General features: G+C 48.8%; 1 protein-coding gene across 1 annotated transcript; it reads left to right on the plus strand.

The window, feature by feature from the left end:
- The first annotated feature begins 5590 nt into the window (after positions 1–5590).
- Positions 5591–17228, plus strand: Slc35f6 (solute carrier family 35 member F6). The gene is made up of 6 exons (XM_051181753.1): positions 5591–5770; positions 13377–13449; positions 14114–14285; positions 14491–14703; positions 15328–15438; positions 16018–17228. The coding sequence occupies exons 1-6, from the start codon at positions 5694–5696 to the stop codon at positions 16488–16490; spliced, it is 1119 nt and encodes a 372-aa protein (XP_051037710.1). The 5' UTR covers positions 5591–5693; the 3' UTR covers positions 16491–17228.
- The last annotated feature ends 493 nt before the right edge of the window (positions 17229–17721 follow it).

Consider the following 17721-nt stretch of genomic DNA (forward strand, 5'->3'; position numbering starts at 1 on the left):
CCTTCAGACAGGCCCCGTTGAGTCCTCTGTCCTCTTTAACGCTTTCATAACTATTCTGTTACATAACATAAATGTATTCCATGACTATATATTCACATGTATTTATGTATGAAGTGTAAAGTGTGATCAGAAAGTTAATATTAGTAATTAAGATTGGAATAAAAAGTAAAAAGACCATATCACTGCCAATGGCCATACCTATCAAGTGAAATCAGTAGTACTTGGGTAGTAAAAGTCAATGAAATAGGTGCTGGAAAGATGGGTTAAGAGCCCATGCTGTTCTTCCAGAGAACCCAGCTTTGTGTTCCAGCACCCACATTGGGTGACTTACAACCGCCTGTAACTCCAGCTCCAGGGGACTCAATATCCTCTTCTGGACTCTATGGGCATTATACTCATGTGCATACACCCACACAGAGACACATATATGCACATAATTAAAAATAAAGTAAATCTTAAAGAATAAAAATAAAGTCAAGAAAATTTGACAAAGCTTGTATATTTATCATTATCCAAAGCATCCAGATAGCCAGGTGTAGTAGCACATGCCTTTAATCCCAGCATTTGGTAGAGAGAGGCATACAGACCTCTGTGAGTTCAAACCCAGCTACCTGGTGAGTTCCAGGCTAGTCAAGACTATGTAAATGGACCCTGTCTCAAAATTAATTAATTAATTAATTAATTAATTATTAATTCTGATGTTGTACAAATGTGTCCCTCATTCCTTTGGGTTTTTGGGGGTAAGTAACATGACCTGATATGCTAGAGCTCCATATCAGAGTCTCCCACCCAGGATTCTGTACCAGAGAGCCAACACAATGTTCTGAAAATAACAAGTGGCTAGATAAGATGTTAGTGTCACAGCCCAGTTATAGAGCTGGTTCTAGACATAGAAATGGCTACAGATGCAGAGCTGGTGTGGAAGAGTTGATTCAAATGGGATGAGCAAAAGTCCCAGGACAGAGTGTGTGGAGTAGTTTGATGATGGGCTGGTGGGCACCTCTATAAATCAGCATTGGATGTTTCTCACTTGGTACAGCTAGGAAAGAGGATACCTTTGTTCCTTGGCTTGGTGATTTTGGGTTTCCTGGGGTACAATGTGTGCTACCATGAATGGATTTGTCGGTCTTATACTTCCGATGGGCCTTGGGCCTTGGGAGAGGCTTCTTAACTCTCCAGTATACATACTGACAACTGTCAGCTTAATAGATAGGTATGGCCCACCAACCAAAGCCTTTAGTATTGAGAAACTGGGGTTCAGGAAAGTTTTAAGCAGGCACTTGAAGAGAGTAAAGGATATCCCCAGGTGGGGAAGAGGTGCCATTACTTATAGAAAGCCTCATGGATACCCTGGAATGGCTGGCCAGCCCTCATTCTGGGGAGAGACTTACAGAGAGATTCCAGGTCTGTGCCATCAGCTGGAATGGACCTTGGAGATAAAAACCTAGGTTAGTATGCCTGCCCACACTGGGCAGGGAGACAGGCAAAGGCATTAGGGCCTCAAGAGGCAAATTCCAAGTGGGCTGGTGTGCTTCCACATCAACTTTACAAAATCCGCATTACTTTCCTTTCTGTAAAAAAGGAAACAGTATTCACAGCTTGTATAGCAAGGAAGACTGACAAGAAAGCAAGCCCAAAGCAGCCAGTTAGTTTGTAAGATCTGGGCCCATCTAGAGGGCAGCACGAAGCTTCAGGCCGGGGCTTTCTAAAAGCACTCCTCCTGCTCTACATAAACTTGATCCAGTCTTCAGTAAACCAGGAGCATTGTCAACAAATTTGCATGTTACCCTCAAAGAACCTCTAACTCCCAGTGCCAAATAAATGTTCGCTACAGACCCTGTTTGTATTCCGAGCTGACTGCCAGTCTGCTTGCGGCTTGTCTGAAAGTATGAATTTTTTCCCGACCAATTTAATCACTTTCTGGATTAGAACAGAATTATTTTATCTTGGGAAGGACAGAGATAGGTGTACAGACTGGCCAAGTCAGATTTGAATTTTAAAAACAATTTTTTCAGTATATCCTTGTGTCATTTCCCCTTCTACATCCTGCTCTCTGCCTGGAATATGACCCCCTCCCCCGCCCACCCTCCTTTGGTCAGGCTGGGTATGCTGACAACCTCTCCCTTCAAGGTGGTATTGAAAGTCGGCCATCTGAGGTTGTGCTTGGACAGAAGACCAAGAGACTTGAGAGAAAGGAGGCTGGGTTTTATCTAAGGGGAGAAATTGAGGTTAGGGAACCAGGTCAAACCTGACAAGCAGAGTGTGTGACTGTCAACACCACGGGGGAGATGAGTATAGACTGTCCACACTAGCAGAGAAGTGTGGACATTGGTTTACTAGCTCCTTTTGGCTGACTTTACAGCTGGTTTCTATGGTGACCAGACATAATTTAAAAAAAAAAAAAAAGAAAGTACTTGCTCCTTCCAGCTTCGGGCCACATAAGGTTGTTCTCTTTGTCCCCCTCTCTTTCTAAACAGTGCTGATCACTCGTTTGGGGGTGAATCACTGATTCCAGACCTCGGTGTTTGACTCTCAGAGCAGAATGAAGGCAAATTCAGCTGAAAAGCAGCCTTCGTTAAATTTGGTTTCAGAAGAGTGACTCATTTTATATTGCAATCCTTGTCACTTACAGACAGGGACACAGTCTGAGATATGTGTCACACATTCTGAGATAGATATGTGTCATTAGGTGCAAAAGAAGGAACACCACAGGCTGCTATTAAATACTAACATGTCCACAATGTCACTAGGTAATATGATCTGGAATTCATTGTTGACAAAAGTTATTGTTGGCAACTGGCTGGACTAAGTATGTCTCTAATACTTCCCAGAACATATATATACTAAACAGGATTAATTATAATTATTACTTTTTGTGTCTGTGCTTGTTGGTGAATAGGTGGAGGTCAGAGGACGACTTCAAGTATTATTCCTCAGACTCTGTTTACCTTGTCTGGCTGCTCTGGGAGCCTGTACTTGACTCTGGGCCTTACACTTGGTGGGCTCTAGTGCTTTTACCCATATATCCTCCTATAAATCAGACTCCAGAGACAGCTGTTTGATGAATACTTGCAACATGATATGATAAATCAAAATACATTTTATAATGTGGCTCATGAGACAGAGGCTGTTCTGCAAGTGACATCATGTTGGGCTAGTGACACCAATGTCATTAGTAATGTTTACATTCAGGACAGTGTCCTTGGCTTGGACCTATGGGAAAACAGTCTAGAGTCCCACTGACTGCCATCGGGAGGAGGCTGGCAGATGGTGTCCCTTTAGGACACAGTTGTGTTTTATCTGTTTCCACTGTCTCAGTAAACAGTTTTGGATAAATTATGACTTCCTTTGAAATCACATAAACTAAAAATGCTTTGAGGGACACACAGCTCAGAAGGTGTCCCCTCTTGGCTATCTTACCCCCTGGTTAACTAAAAAGAGTAAGCCTTTGTGAAGGAACGTTCTGAAGGATGTTCTGCAGATCCTGTCTCGCTCCTGTCTCTGAACCATCAAACACATGACTTCTTCTTGCATGAAAGAGGTTTCCCTCTCACTCTGGTAACCTATATTTCATTCAAGGCCCCACTTACAATACATTCTCCATTGATCATACAAAAAAAAATGCTACAGTTCCTTGAGAATTCTTCTGAGTCTACACTATCCATGTTCACAAGCTCAAAGAAGAGGTCGGGAGAGCTTATTTCTGTACCTCTAGTAATAGGATCTTCAGGAATAGAGAGAATGTGTATAGTAAGTTAGAGCAGCCATCAGGGTGTTTTTGTTTTTAACCTATGGTAGAGCATGGGCTGCAGATTAGATCCCAGGGAACAGGAGGGTGGGCAGCTGGAAGCTGAGAATCCACTCCCCTAAATTGTCCTCTAACCCCCAACATGTAACATGTGCCCTCTGACATATACACAGTATGTGACACACATAAATAAATGGCCCAGAGACTGAGACTGATATTGGGGTTTAAGCTTCAAGCTGATTATCAGAAAAGCAAAGCAGATGGCCACTAGCTCTCACCTCTACCTCAGGCTGAATGGGCTGATCCCATCTCCATGAGTTCTCACCAAATCTCAGACTGTAACTTCTCCTCAGCATGGCTAGACACTGAATGCCTCTCCAAGACCTGGCTTCTGTCTTACATACTTCCCTAATGTTGGGATTAAAGGTGTGAGCTATAATTCTCTTTTAGACTGATTCACTCTTGTGTAGATCTGGGTGGCTATGTGTAGATAGATAGTCTAGCTCTTAACCCTGAGTCCTAGGATTAATAGGGTGTATCACCACCTCCTAACTTCTGGCTGCTGGGATTAAAGGTGTGTGCCTGGCTTCTGTGGCCTGTGGCTGATTTTGCTTTCTGAATCCTCAGGCAAACTTTAATAAATCATAAACAATATATCACCACACAATAAATAAATGCAATTTTTTAAAAACATTGAAAGCCAGTCATGAACTGGAGCCCATCTTGGAATACACAGTGAGCTAGAGGCCAGTCTGGATTTTATGACAAGATCTTGTCTCAAAAACTGTTAAATGCTAGAAATCTCTACAAACAAACGTAGGGCTGGGCAACTTCTTGAATGCCTCTGGGCAGCATTTAGGGGGGTCCTGCAGGATAAGTAGGGAGGCTTCGTGAACTATTCCCAAGTATAGTTTTGTGAACAAACTATACCCATAGTGTTGGGAGCAGAAAGAACCTGAGTCTATGACCCTCCACACACACACACACACACACACACACACACACACACACACACACACACACACCACCAACACCATCACCACCAACACCATCACCACCACTGCTGCCGAAAGCACAGCGGCCACCATGGCCACTCATAAGCAAGACCTTAAATCCTTGGGCTTCTCTGGGTTTAGGTTTTTATTTTATTTATTTACTTAGTAACCCAGAGTGGTCTCTGACTCCTTATATAGTGGGAGCTGGCCTTGAGCTCCTGTTCTTCACCAAGTGCTGGGATTGCACACCAAGTCTGTTTTTCTTTTCTTTCTTTCTTTCTTTTTTTTTTTTTTTTTTTTTTTTTTTTTTTTTTTTTTTTTTAGTTTTAGCTGTAAGATGCCATACTGGAAGCTGGAACTTGACTCTTAATGTCACTTTACTGAAAGTTGTCAGCAATTCAATGGGCTGGGATCCCAAGGGACATCTCCCAGGCCTCCAGTTCTCTGGAGGTGCTGGAGAAATGAGATTCCCACGCTGTGGCTATTACCAAGTCGCCAGGCTCAGCCTCTCAAAACTGTTTACAAAAATGCTCTAAGATACAAAATGCTCTAAGATCACCTAATCATCTCTGCATGATCCCAAGCGACCATTTTACAAACCAGGAGGCCAAGGGACTAGGAGTTGGACTCTTAGAAGTAGAGGGCTGCCTTAGCACGCTTAAGGCACTAGCAGTGCAAAAAGATGAGGGAAAAATAGGAGAGGAGGGAGGGGAGAGAAGGAGGAGGGGGAAGAAAGCCAGAGGGCGTGGGGAGAGGGAGGAAAGGAGGGAGAGAGGACGGGAGAGAAAGAGGAGGACCCGCGGCAGCTCCGAGGCGGGGCTAGCGGGCTCGGGGCGGGGGCCAGCACGGTCACGTGACGTTCGGCCCGGAAGCTCTTGAGCCGAAGACACCACCTCTCGGATGACCCGGTTTGTAGCTGCTGGTTCAAGTGCTCTCCCCTGTCCAACGCAATGGCCTGGACCAAGTACCAGCTGTTCCTGGCCGGGCTCATGCTGGTCACCGGCTCCATCAACACGCTTTCAGCAAAGTGAGTCTGGGTCGGGCCGGGAGGGGCCTGCTGGGCCCATGGGTGCTGGGCACCCAGCGTCCTGCCCTGTCACCCTCCCGCCGGCTTCTCTCCAGCCCCACCAGCCCTCCACATTACCGAGAGCTCAGTGGCACTGGTGTGGACGAAGGGGTGAGAGACCGGGAGGATGCGGGCATCTGGAGCTCGCTCTGATTCGTGGTCACTTCCATCTCCGAGTCTCAGTTTCCTCATCTCTGAGCCGAAGGGGTTGGATCAGTTCCTCCCAGCTGTGCTCTCCGTGCTGCAGGCAGAGACTGGACGCCTCCCTGCTGGGGCTGGGGGACTACAGAGAATGAACCGAAGCTCCTGCAGTGGCTGAGCTGAAGGCATGGGGAAGGCAGGAGAAGGTAGCCATTATTAGGTTGTTCATGGAGAAAGCAGGGTTAGACTACATCTTGATGCTTAGTTGGGACTCTTATGTGGCAGAGGCTTGGAGGCAGGAAAGAGAAAGGCCAGCTCCAAGTAGCTTGTTCACAGCATCAGAAGCCCAGCTAGACTTTCCCCCTTCATCATCAGAGGGCCCACCGACCTGAGTAGTGAGTGACTTGTTGAAAGGGACAGGACTGAAAACAAGAAGGGTTGTGTTCAACATGAAGAGAGCTCTGTGAGGCTGGGACCCACTCTGTGCCTCTGCTCACAGATGAGAACACCTCACAGGTGCCAGTGAGGTGGGAAACACAAAGGCGGGTGGTAAAAACCAGTTCCAGAATGAAGCCACAAGGCTGACCCACAGGATCAGGGTCTGGGAGAAGTATCCTTAGCCCAAACCAGAAGGTGGCTGGGCACTTCAGCTTTGGGGTCTGGGGATAACAGTCCTCGGTAGGTTGGGAGCTAAGGACTGTGCATCTGGAAACTGGGGAGCCCAACATGGCCTCCTCTGTCATGGGCAGAAAGGTCTGTCCTTTATCTTGGCAGATCTTTGTCACTTTATCTGTGTCTAGGCCTTTCTTCATCTATTCACCATCTAAAATCCTCAGAGTGAACAGCACCTGTCCTTTGTCCAGTGTGTCCAGTTTCACTTCCTACTGGGTCCTGTTAGGCAAGAAGAGTTGGTGTGGTGAGTCAAGTAAAAGTTTTCCTGACCTCCAGGGTTGTGCTCCGGCCTTCCTGGGCTTTCTGTTGGCCTCTGCACACGGGGCTGCCTGTGAGCCTCATGTAACCATTTCTGACTTACTATTTAGGTTTCTTTTGTCTCACAAACTATGAAAGCTGTGAAATGCTTAGGAGAGAAGTCGCACTTCATCAGGTCACTGCAAAGTCGCCATAGTCTGGGGGAGAAGGCAGAATGATCAAGAGAAGGTCCCTGGCCTTGAGATGTTTAGTATCTGAGGTGGAAGAGAGAGATGGTGTACACACATTGACAGTCACAATGGGCCCCCTCCCTTCCCCTAAAGGAGGGCACAGTCTGAGGAGCCTGTCTCAGAGTGTCTTGTGATGAGATTCTCTCACAGCTTCTAATGCTCAGAGTAGCTATTAGTCTGTCAAGGCTGCTGCCCCCAGGGAGAATCCAAGTGGTCATTTACTGCTTAGATAAACCTAGCTGACTCAGTCATTCCTTCAAAAACCTCCAAACCGGTCAGGGAGGAAGCCAGGGGATCCTCTGTCCCCAGAAGCCCCACCCTTTGAGGCTCCCAGTCAGGAAAAAAGGCGCCCAGGTGAGAGGCTTAACCTTTGATCCTGTCCTTTGCCCTGTCTCCTTGTGTGGGGCCTCTCAGGACCCCCACCCCCACCCCATCCTGAGATAGGACCCAGAGCTAGACTGTAAACAGTGTTCTGAAGGAAACAGAAGATACTCTGGGGAAAAAGTGAGGGGGGTATACCATACAGAAGTACAGCATGGTGTGATGTGAGCTACCATTTAAAAATGGTGTGGTTGGCCTGCAGTTTCTACATTGGGGGGGGGCATTGCACCCAGAACCCAGGCCTACCAAGTTACAAGCTGACTACCTTGGCATCCTGGGACATGATCTCAGGGAGGGAAGCAGATGGAGTCATCATCCCTAGATGGGAAACTGAAACACAACTCACTTCCCAACTGATGTCTTCAATCTGAGTCTGAGTGGTCCAATTCTAGAATCCACGAGCTTAACCACCAGTTAGGAGCAGGCTGAATACCTCACCATTCATTTTTGGGGACTAGTGGTTATATATTTATTTATCTTTTGAAACAGAGTCTCACTGTATATCCCCTAGGTGGCCTAAAATGCAAGACCCTCCTGCCTTCACCTCTCTACTGGGTTTACAGACATCCACTACCATGACTGTGGGCATTCCATTATTGTTGTGAACAGAAATCACCCAGTCTGACAATTTACAAAGGAAGCCCCTAAAGAGGTTGCTTTTTGTAACTTGGCTTACTGACCCCAGGAGTGGATTGGCACCCAGGCCTCAGGACTTTAGTCCTACCCACACCAGTCTTTAGGACTGTACTGCCCCAAAGTCCTGGCTCCCCAGGCTTTCTTCTCTTCTCTCCCTACAGTGTCTGGAAAGTGTAATCCTATAAATGGCACCTACTCCTACCCTCACCCTCAGGGTACCCTCCTTACAGTACTAGACAGAAAGCCTCTACAAGAGTCAGGGAGTCCTGTCAATTACCCCACTTGCTCAGATCCAGAGCCTCTGGCAGACCTGTAAGAGGAGCTCATTTCTGCTTTTCCCAGAGTCCCTGGGAAGATTGGAGGCTCAGATGAGGAAGTGCCTGAGGGTGTATGCTGCCTACTCTGCAGAGACCACAGGTCCACTCTCTTCTGTCCACTCAGCAGGTTTTAGAAGACCACAGAGCACTATCACGTGCCTATTGAGAGGAAAGCTCTAACTGCCGCCTTGACTAACCCTCCCACCCCTCTGTGGGTGTTGGCTAAGGTCCCCTCCCTGGAAAGTGGCGCTTTTCCTTTCCAAGCCTGTCCCCTCGTCCTCCCAACAGTTCTGTTGACCAAATCCTTGCGACCAAGCCATTTGTGTCTAGCCACAAGTACCCATTTCAGAGCCTCATTGTCCAGATCCAGCTGGGGTTCTCCACCAGATCCTTGAGCTCCCTGCTAAGCTCCCAAGGCAGCCCTGTCCCGAGCTTCTGAGGGTTGAAGAGCCCACCCAGCCAGGGAGAGCATATGAGCCTAACAGTAGTTCCTGTCTCCACCTCAATGTCCCTTCAACTTTTGTCCTCGGCACTTGCCCCTGCCCTTTGAGTTCTATGAATGGCTTGATATTGTTACTTCTATGGAGCTCCAGGGACAAGTTTGAGGGAGCCTGTTCAGAGGACGGTGCAGTGGGAGGGAGAGAAAAAATGAGATTTAGAAGCTGTATGATGAGAGGAAATACTGGGCCTCTGTGAGCCTCAGTCTCCTCAGCCGTAAAATGGATATGATAAGCTCTGCCCTGTTCCCCCCAAAACTGTAGGAAGGTCTCGTCACCAACAGCAATGGGAGGGCTTGCCACCAGGAGGGTGGCCACCAGGTACCCTCTCATAAGAGAGCCACCTAGTCATAGGGAAGCGGTGGCCCTTGTGAAGACCCTGGAGGGGACAAAGAAGCTATCTCACTAGCTTGACAAACAGTGTGATTCAGGAGGCAATGGCGCCAATTCTGCAGGAATCGGTGGTGACTGGACATGACATATCACATTTCTTCATTTCTTCAGTCTCTCTGTCACCCCTTCGTGTAGAATTTCCAGAATGCTAAGCTTTGAGTGTGAGCAAGTGACTCACCATCCAGCATGGTTACCCACCCTGCAGCTGCTGACACTCAGGGAACCCTGAAAGGAGCTGGCCTCTGTCAGCAGAGGGCATACCCTCTTACAGCTTCAGAATAAGATGTCTAGAGAGCAGAGGCTCATCAGTGGGGCTGGCCCTCTCTCCCCTCAGCAGGAACAGGCTGGAGTAAGGAGGCTGGGAAAAGTCGAGAGGGTAAAAGCATAGAACTGGACACTAACATTCCCAATGCCAGCCCTGGCTACCAGCCCCATTGTACATTGTGAGTCCTGTGGCCCATCTTGCACCTAGGGTTCATCCATCTGTCAAATAATGGCCAAGTTTCTTTTAGTTCTATATGTTATAGCTGCAAAACTGTGGAGATGCCACCTAGATAGCCCTTTTAGCCTCTGCCTCAGGCAGCAGAGGGTATCCAGAAACTGAATGTTACTCCAGGAACTTGTATGACAAAGCCCAAAGGAGCCACACTGACCCTACCCAAGGGAAGGTGGTTCTGGCTGCACATGGGATCAGAGGGGAAAGGGACAGAGAGGGTATGTATTGAACACTTGCTAGAGGCCTGGTCTTACAGAGATTGTATTATCTATTACTTTTGACACCTGCCAGTGTTGGCCTGGGAACATCTGGAATGCAACCAGCCTTTGTGACCTAACGCTGAGCATTCTAGGTGTTCTCTGTTTCTGATGGTAAACTGCAGTGGGGCTCGACCACAGGTATGCATGTTGTCAGCCAGAAAAAAACCTGAACTTTTCTCTTCACCCTGAGGCTGCATTGCCCTCTGAAAATGAAGCCCCTTGTTAACCTTAACCAGACTGCCCATGCCTGGCACAAGCAGGCTCAATGAATTGCATATTAAAAACATGTTTGTGATGGTGTACCACTTTAATCCCAACAGAGGCAGGTGGGCCTATGTGAGTTCAAGACCAGCCTGGTCTCCATAGTGAATTTCAGCCAGCCAGGGCTACATAGTGAGGCCCTTCCTCAAAGGAGGAAGAGTAAATGTTTGTGAGACTGGAGAGATGCTGGTGAAGCACTGCCAGTCAGCAAAGTGCTCTCTGACTGCAGTGACAACTGTCACCCTCACACACTTCGAGGCTGGATTTTTGGATTCTGTCTTTGAAACAAGAATTGTAAGCCAAGACCCCTACTCTTGTCTTCACCAAGGCCTGAAGAGGTACACTGGACTGAGGCTGACACCTAGTCCTTTGGTTGGATAGGTTCTTAGATACAAAGAGATTCCATTTCTCCAGTGGGAAGCCAGCCAGCAATGCCTGTCCAGACAAACCAGGCTTACCTTGTAGAGAAAGCCTAGACAAGTCTTAAGGAGAAAGGCTCAACTAGGCAGCCAGCCAGCTAACTCCACAGAAGACAGATCCGTACTTTGCCTATTGCACCACTAGGGGCCACCTCAGACCCATGAGAAGTCAATCTTATGGGCACTGGGCCAGGGGTTAAAGCACCTATAGCATGCCCAGCTGGAGTCTGGAGCTCAGTCACTCTTGGGCTGTGCAGTGATGTGCAGGGAGTAGCGGGTGGAGTGTAGAAGGAGCTGTGCCAAACTCATTCAGAACTCAAGAGTATGGGATTGGGATGAGCATTAGATGTGAGCACAGACTGACTGTGAGTACAGGATGAGCATTAGATGTGAGCACAGACTGTGAGCACAAACAGTAGCCCAGGGTGCTTCTGGGTAATGGCTACACTGCTATATCCAGATCTAAAAGGTCTTGGGTGTCAGTCTCTGATCTAATGGAACAGCATCAGGGTGAGTAAATGAGTTCCATAACTACCACTTACTCCTCCAAAAGGAAGTGCTAGCCTCAGCTTGTGGTTGGCTGTCATAGGCCTGATATCACTTCCCTTCTACCTCCTGAAGGAGCCCTGGCATGCTCCCTTACTAGGTCAGTGGTCCTGTGCCCTCAGGAGAGCCTGAGCCCTTCACTTGGCCTCACCTTTTCCTCTTGCTCAGTTTCCTCGGGTAGGCCTTCACAGAGGTTCTTTCAACCACAGCAAACATGAGTTCCAAATGGGCCTGCCTAGATGAGGCATACAGCTTATCCGGAACCCCCACTCATGCCCCATGCCCCATCCTGCCGATCAGTGCAAGAGCCAGAACCAGTAGGCGGTCAGGCCCCAGAAATGAGAGATGTTTCCTTAACAGCAAGGGCTTTTTACTTTGGAGCTGAGACTGAACTAGCTATGTCCTATTCCATAGCCTGTGTAGAACTCCAGACTTCTCCCCTCTAGCCAGTCATGTTATAACTTCTCCTTTCAGTTTTCTTTTGGTCATTGTTCCTTAGAACCCTCCAGAAGCCCACCCCCCATCCTTTGGGAACTCAGGCTTATTAACTGGTAAGTCCTGCACATGGGTGTGCTGCAGTGTGGCTGCCCTGGTAAGATGTTCTAAGGAAAAGACATTCCCAGAGAAGCCCTGAGTTTTGACCTTAGAGATGTCCAGGTATGGAACTACAGTGGGTGTAAGCCCATGCCCATGGGGAACAGCTAATGTGTATCAGTTGGAGACAGGAGGCAACATGGCTGGTACAGTCAGAGTTTGTCAGCTGACCTACAATGTCCAACATGAGGGAGGGGCCACCATCCTGCCAGTCTCTTGCCTAGGCCATACAATTCACATGGCTTAGTCCTGGGTCCACAGGAGCACTTTCAGAAGTCAGCAGCCAGGAGGGTGGAAGACTAGGAAGGCCTAGGGTAGTTATCCAGAAAAGAAAATTCACAAGGTCAGAGTGGCTCCAGGTGGCAAAGGGATCTCCAGTTAAAAAATGGATTAGTCTGAAAACATAGCAGCCCATCAGGAAGGAAAGTCAGAAGGAGTTTTTGTGCTTAAGTGGCAAAAATTCTGAATGATGGATGTCACTGCCTGAAGTATGCTGGGAAAGGTTCCGAGCTTGATGGGGTCCATTTCCACCACCGGTCTCTGTCTGTGCTGGTACTCAATGGTATCCATACTCTATGGCAGGTGCCACATGCCTTAGGTATGTGTTAGGAAGGCCAGTGGTCATCTCCTGAGCCTGAATACCCCTCTAGACAAGAGACTAGGCTGGTTGGTTGGTAGGCTGGTTGCTGGTCTGGTTGGTTGGTTGCTTGGTAATAGGTTGATTGGTAGTAGGTTGGTTGATTGGTTGGTAGATAGGTTGGTTGGTTGTTGATTGGTAGGCTGGTTGGTTGGTAGGTAGCTAGCTAGCTTCCAACTCACTGTGTAGCTCAGGCTGGCCTTGAGCTCACATCAGTCCACTTGGCTTAGCCACTTTAATGGTACACTTACAGATGTGTGGCCCCATGTCCAGATGACCAGAGATTCTTGACACTTTTCATGTACTGGTCCCTTTGACAGTCTGGTAGAGATCAAAGATTTCAAAAGAAGCCAAACAAGTTGAAATAAAATAAATCAAATATTAGAGAGCAGATTTGTTGCCAGGTTTGATACATGTCTATAATCCTTACTCTCAGGAACCTGAGGCAAGAGGATTTCAAATTCAAGCCTGGATTGTATAATAATAAGACCTTGTCTCAGGAAACAGAAAAAAAAAATTACCTTGTTTTGCAATGTGTATGTTTAATACACTCAGTTTCAAGCAGTGACTTTAATTTTATTTTGAGGAGTAATGGGTGTAATGTACTTCATATAAACAACACTAATGTAACAATAATATATGATTTCTACAAGTTGCAGAAGCACTAGTGCTGTGATTCTGTGTTTATAAATTGATGAAATGCTGTCTTAAAACCCTCACCATGGAGACAGGCTCCTCTGAAAAGGAGAGTCAGCTGGGGCTGAGTGTGAGTCTAGCCAGGTGGAGAATCCGTTGTGCCTCCAGTCTGACTCCCCTCTCTCTGCTGCAGGTGGGCAGACAACTTCAAAGCTGAAGGCTGTGGAGGGAGCACGGAGCACAACTTTGAACATCCCTTCCTCCAGGTACCAGCACATCCTCCCGCCCATCTCCCAAGCTTCACCCAGACACCTCTGGGGCTGGTCTATTTCCTGGCCTAGGGATGAAGCTCCCCTGGTTCCCCAAAAGCCATCTACTTCTCTCCTCTCACAGAATAGGGTCAGAGTCCAAGAGCACCCCAGGAAGAGGCATAGTCCTCCGTGGGAGGTCTTGATGAATGGTCATACTCTCGCCAGCCCCCATCTCAACACATGAAAAGCACTATCTCCAGTGACAAAAGTATGCTGTACATTTCCCTTGAGCCCAGAACTCCACTGGGATAGGAGCAGGGAAGATACCCCCTTTCTGGACTGAGCGTTGGAAAGCTCAGATTCATCTCCAGTGTGTTAGCGGCTGGCTGTCAGCCCTTCCATGAGTCTTTGAACCTGTCTAAGTCTGGATTATAAAAGGTTGAGTTTACACCATGCCACACCCCATAAGGTGTCCTCTGAGATGTTCTGGGGCCCCTGTGATGGGCCTAGAGGCCTGGCCGGCTACCCACAGCTACTCCGCTTTTGTTTGTTTGACATTTGGGGATTCTAGGATAAGCTCTTGTCTGAAGTGTGGTTTTATTAAAACAAACAAAATCAGTATTACTATAGGTGGCCCTGAAGTTCTTCCATGCCGAGTCCTCAAGTCTCGTTCCTACAGGCAGTGGGTATGTTCCTGGGAGAGTTTTCGTGCCTTGCTGCCTTCTACCTGCTCCAGTGCAGAGCCAGAAGACAATCTGACTCCAATGTAGAGCCCCAGCAGTCCTTCAATGCCCTCCTTTTCCTGCCCCCAGCCCTGTGTGACATGACTGGAACCAGCCTCATGTACGTGGGTAAGTAACCTGGCGAGTGAGGCCAAGTTTAATTGGCTACCAGTGAATCAGTACCCCTGCCCCACCCTCCACTCCCTCACAGTCTTCATATGGCCACATCCAAGACTTAGTGAGCAAGCTCATCTTGTCCCTACTCCCTGGGGGTACCTTAGTGGCAGGTAGCCTTTGCCCTTAACAGCCATTAATCCTATCTTCCCTTTGCTAGCCCTGAACATGACCAGTGCCTCAAGCTTCCAGATGCTGCGGGGAGCAGTGATCATCTTCACAGGCCTGTTCTCAGTGGCCTTCCTGAACCGGAGGCTGGCACCAAGCCAGTGGGTGGGCATCCTGGCCACCATTGTGGGACTGGTGGTGGTTGGCCTCGCTGACCTCCTAAGCAAGCATGACAGTCAACACAAGCTCAGCGAAGTCATCACAGGTAAGGCCAGGTGGGAACCCGAGGCTGCTTCCCCTGTCTCCTCCTCTCCGGAAGCCTAGCATAAAGTCATCCCACAGATTCATCCAAGCTCTGCCACCTGTGTACCCTGGGTTGGGTCATATACCTGATGGGTACTTGATGAGTAGAGTGTGAGGGAGACCAGAAGGCTGTGACCACTACAAGGAAGAGACAGACAAGCAGCATGAGGGAGTGGTCTGGACCTGTGGCTCATTTTCACAAATACAAACTGCTGATTTGGAGAGGGACAGAAGGACCAGTTTCTGACACATGCCCAGCCCCATGCATCACAGTGGCCCAGACCCCAACAGGAACTACTGCAGCACATTTTACGATGAAGTTGACCCGAGCCACTCAGATTCACAATTAAACCTGATGTCTTGTCTCAAGCCTGTTGCTTATGCAGTTCTCAGGCCAAGGCAGGTCTTGGGGCCTTCTGGAACCCCAGGCCTGCCTGTTGTCTTGCCCTCGGGCTAGGAAGTCAGAACCCATATTCAACCCTGAAAAATGAAGAGCTGACTTGCCGTTCTGTCCCTGGATCCTCCTGTCACTACCCCTAACCCTAGTCCCATGGTACCCTGCTTCATTCCAGCCTCTTCTCCTCAGGTGACTTGTTGATCATCATGGCCCAAATCATCGTTGCCATCCAGATGGTGCTAGAGGAGAAGTTTGTCTACAAACACAACGTTCACCCACTCAGGGCAGTGGGCATTGAGGGTGCGTGTGGGCACAGGCCTGGGAGCAGTAGCTGGTGGGAAGGGCATGCTGGGACAGCATGTGTATGAAACACATAACAGTGGGGCAGGGGCTGGTAACCACTTGATAGAGTGAGCCTCCATCCCCAGAGGGACATGGGCAAGGGGAGAGGAGACGGAGAAGGAAAATGACTAAGATACATGCCCTCTCTAGAGTCAATGACAGCAAGGAAGGGGCCACACAGTGCACTTGAGCTTAGACCAGTCATTTTCAGGCACTTCATGTGCTGAGCAGTTCTGAGTCTCTTGGGGCAGGAAAGGTGACCTTGGGGCCACAGCTTCAACAGACAGGAGGAAGAGAGAGGAACTCTCTGACAGGGCGATGGCTTGAGTTAGCTTGAGTTAGCAGTTGTGAGTTTGGAAGCCAGTGAATCATCATTTGAGTGTGATTTGCCATCAAGGCAGAGGGGCACATCCTAGGAGTGGACCACAGGAAACTAACAACAACAGTGGTTCTGAGATGAGAGACTGCCTACCAGTGGGCATGCTGGGAAGCCCCAGGCAGGGTGGAGAATGTGATGTGCCTCCTTGCTTCCCCCAGGCTTCTTTGGCTTTATGATCCTCTCACTGCTCCTTGTGCCCATGTACTACATCCCAGCTGGCTCCTTTAGTGGGAACCCTCGTGGGATGCTGGAGGATGCACTGGATGCCTTCTGCCAGGTGGCCCGACAGCCCCTGATTGCCCTGGCTCTGCTGGGCAATATCAGCAGCATCGCCTTCTTCAACTTTGCCGGGATCAGTGTCACCAAGGAACTGAGTGCCACCACCCGCATGGTGCTAGACAGCTTACGTACTGTGGTCATCTGGGCCTTGAGCCTCGCACTGGGCTGGGAGACCTTCCACCCACTGCAGATCCTTGGCTTCTTCATCCTTCTCATGGGCACTGCCCTCTATAATGGACTGCACCATCCACTGCTAGCCTGCCTGTCCAGGAGCTGGCATCCCCCTGCCCAAGATGGTGAGCAAGAGAGACTGTTGGGTGACAGCCGGACTCCTATCAATGATGCCAGCTGAGCCCCTGGTGGGGGGGTCTTCTGCTGCCACCAGATGACTGAAGCCATGCAGACTGGTGGGCTGTGAGTGCCCTGTCCCCAAGGCCTCACCCCACCCCTCCCTAATGACCCCTTTGGACAGCTGCTGCCAGAGAGGATGGCAGAACACCAGGTCCTCTTTTATTCCTGATGCCTATAATGTTGGGACCCAGCCTCCACAGGCCAGGGTATGGCATCCCAGTTCTTTCTGCAAAATTGTGAGCTTGAATGGCAGGAATTTACAACCCTAGTATTTCTGTGTAATACACTAACTTGTTACAGTAGATTATCTAGCTTATGAATCATAAGCTACAAAGAATTTGGTGAGCAGGTTCAAATCAGAGCTCAGAGATGTAGTCTCCAAACTTAAGCCTGTCTGGAGACTGAGAGTCCGGCTCAGACTTGGTTGCAGACTTCCGTGTGTGCACCAGGTCTGTCCACTCTGGAGCACAGGTGGACACAATGTGGTTTTCGTGCCTTGCAGCCCCAGCATTCTGTGGGCCTCTGACTGTCACTAGCATTAGAAAAGAGGTATGGTACCTCTCCTCACCATGGTGGGGTTTTTTTGCCACTCTGCAGCCCTGGCTGGCCTGAAACTCATGATGTAGACCAGGCTGGCCTGGAACTCATGATGTAGACCAGGCTGGCCTCAAACTCATAGAGATTCACCTGTCTCTGCTTCCTGAGTGCTGGAATTAAAGGTATGTGTCACCATGCCCAGCACCTTGTTGATGCTCTGTTCTTCATACTCCAAGGCTTCTTGGGAAAAACTATTCCAGGCAGCCCTTGGAAATCACTTCATGACCCATTTTGTTTTGTTTGAAGCAAAGTCTTGTGTAGCACTGGCATTCAACTTCCCATGTAGCCCTGAGATGGCTTCAGACTCAGTCCTCCTGCCTCAGCCTCCTGAGTGCTGAAATGACAGGCATATGCCACCATGCCTGGAGAGCTTCCATTTTAAGGTAAGGAGACTGAATTTTGTAACGTGTTTGGCAAGAAGGATCAGCTTGGGCCAAAGGCCTGGGAGAACCCCGATCTGGGCGGCCATGTGGCTCTATGTTAGTGAGACCTGGGGCAGCTGTGGCTCACAGTCCCACTCCCAGCAGTCTGGGCCCAGGGTACTCACCAGGATGACAGACTTCCCAGGGTTCTTCCTTAGGAAATAATTTGGTATCCCCAGCATTGGGTTAAATGCTGAGTTCTCACTCCTTCTC

The sequence above is a fragment of the Phodopus roborovskii genome, unplaced genomic scaffold (genome assembly GCF_943737965.1).
Source record: "Phodopus roborovskii unplaced genomic scaffold, PHOROB, whole genome shotgun sequence".
NCBI lineage: Eukaryota > Metazoa > Chordata > Mammalia > Rodentia > Cricetidae > Phodopus > Phodopus roborovskii.

Bases quoted from the DNA above. Each gene is read 5' to 3' on its own strand.
- Slc35f6 (XM_051181753.1), top strand. From the start codon at position 5,694: ATGGCCTGGACCAAGTACCAGCTGTTCCTGGCCGGGCTCATGCTGGTC. The intron at 14,286-14,490 runs GTAAGTAACCTG...TCCCTTTGCTAG, and splicing joins AACCAGCCTCATGTACGTGG to CCCTGAACATGACCAGTGCC. The intron at 15,439-16,017 runs GTGCGTGTGGGC...TGCTTCCCCCAG, and splicing joins CAGGGCAGTGGGCATTGAGG to GCTTCTTTGGCTTTATGATC.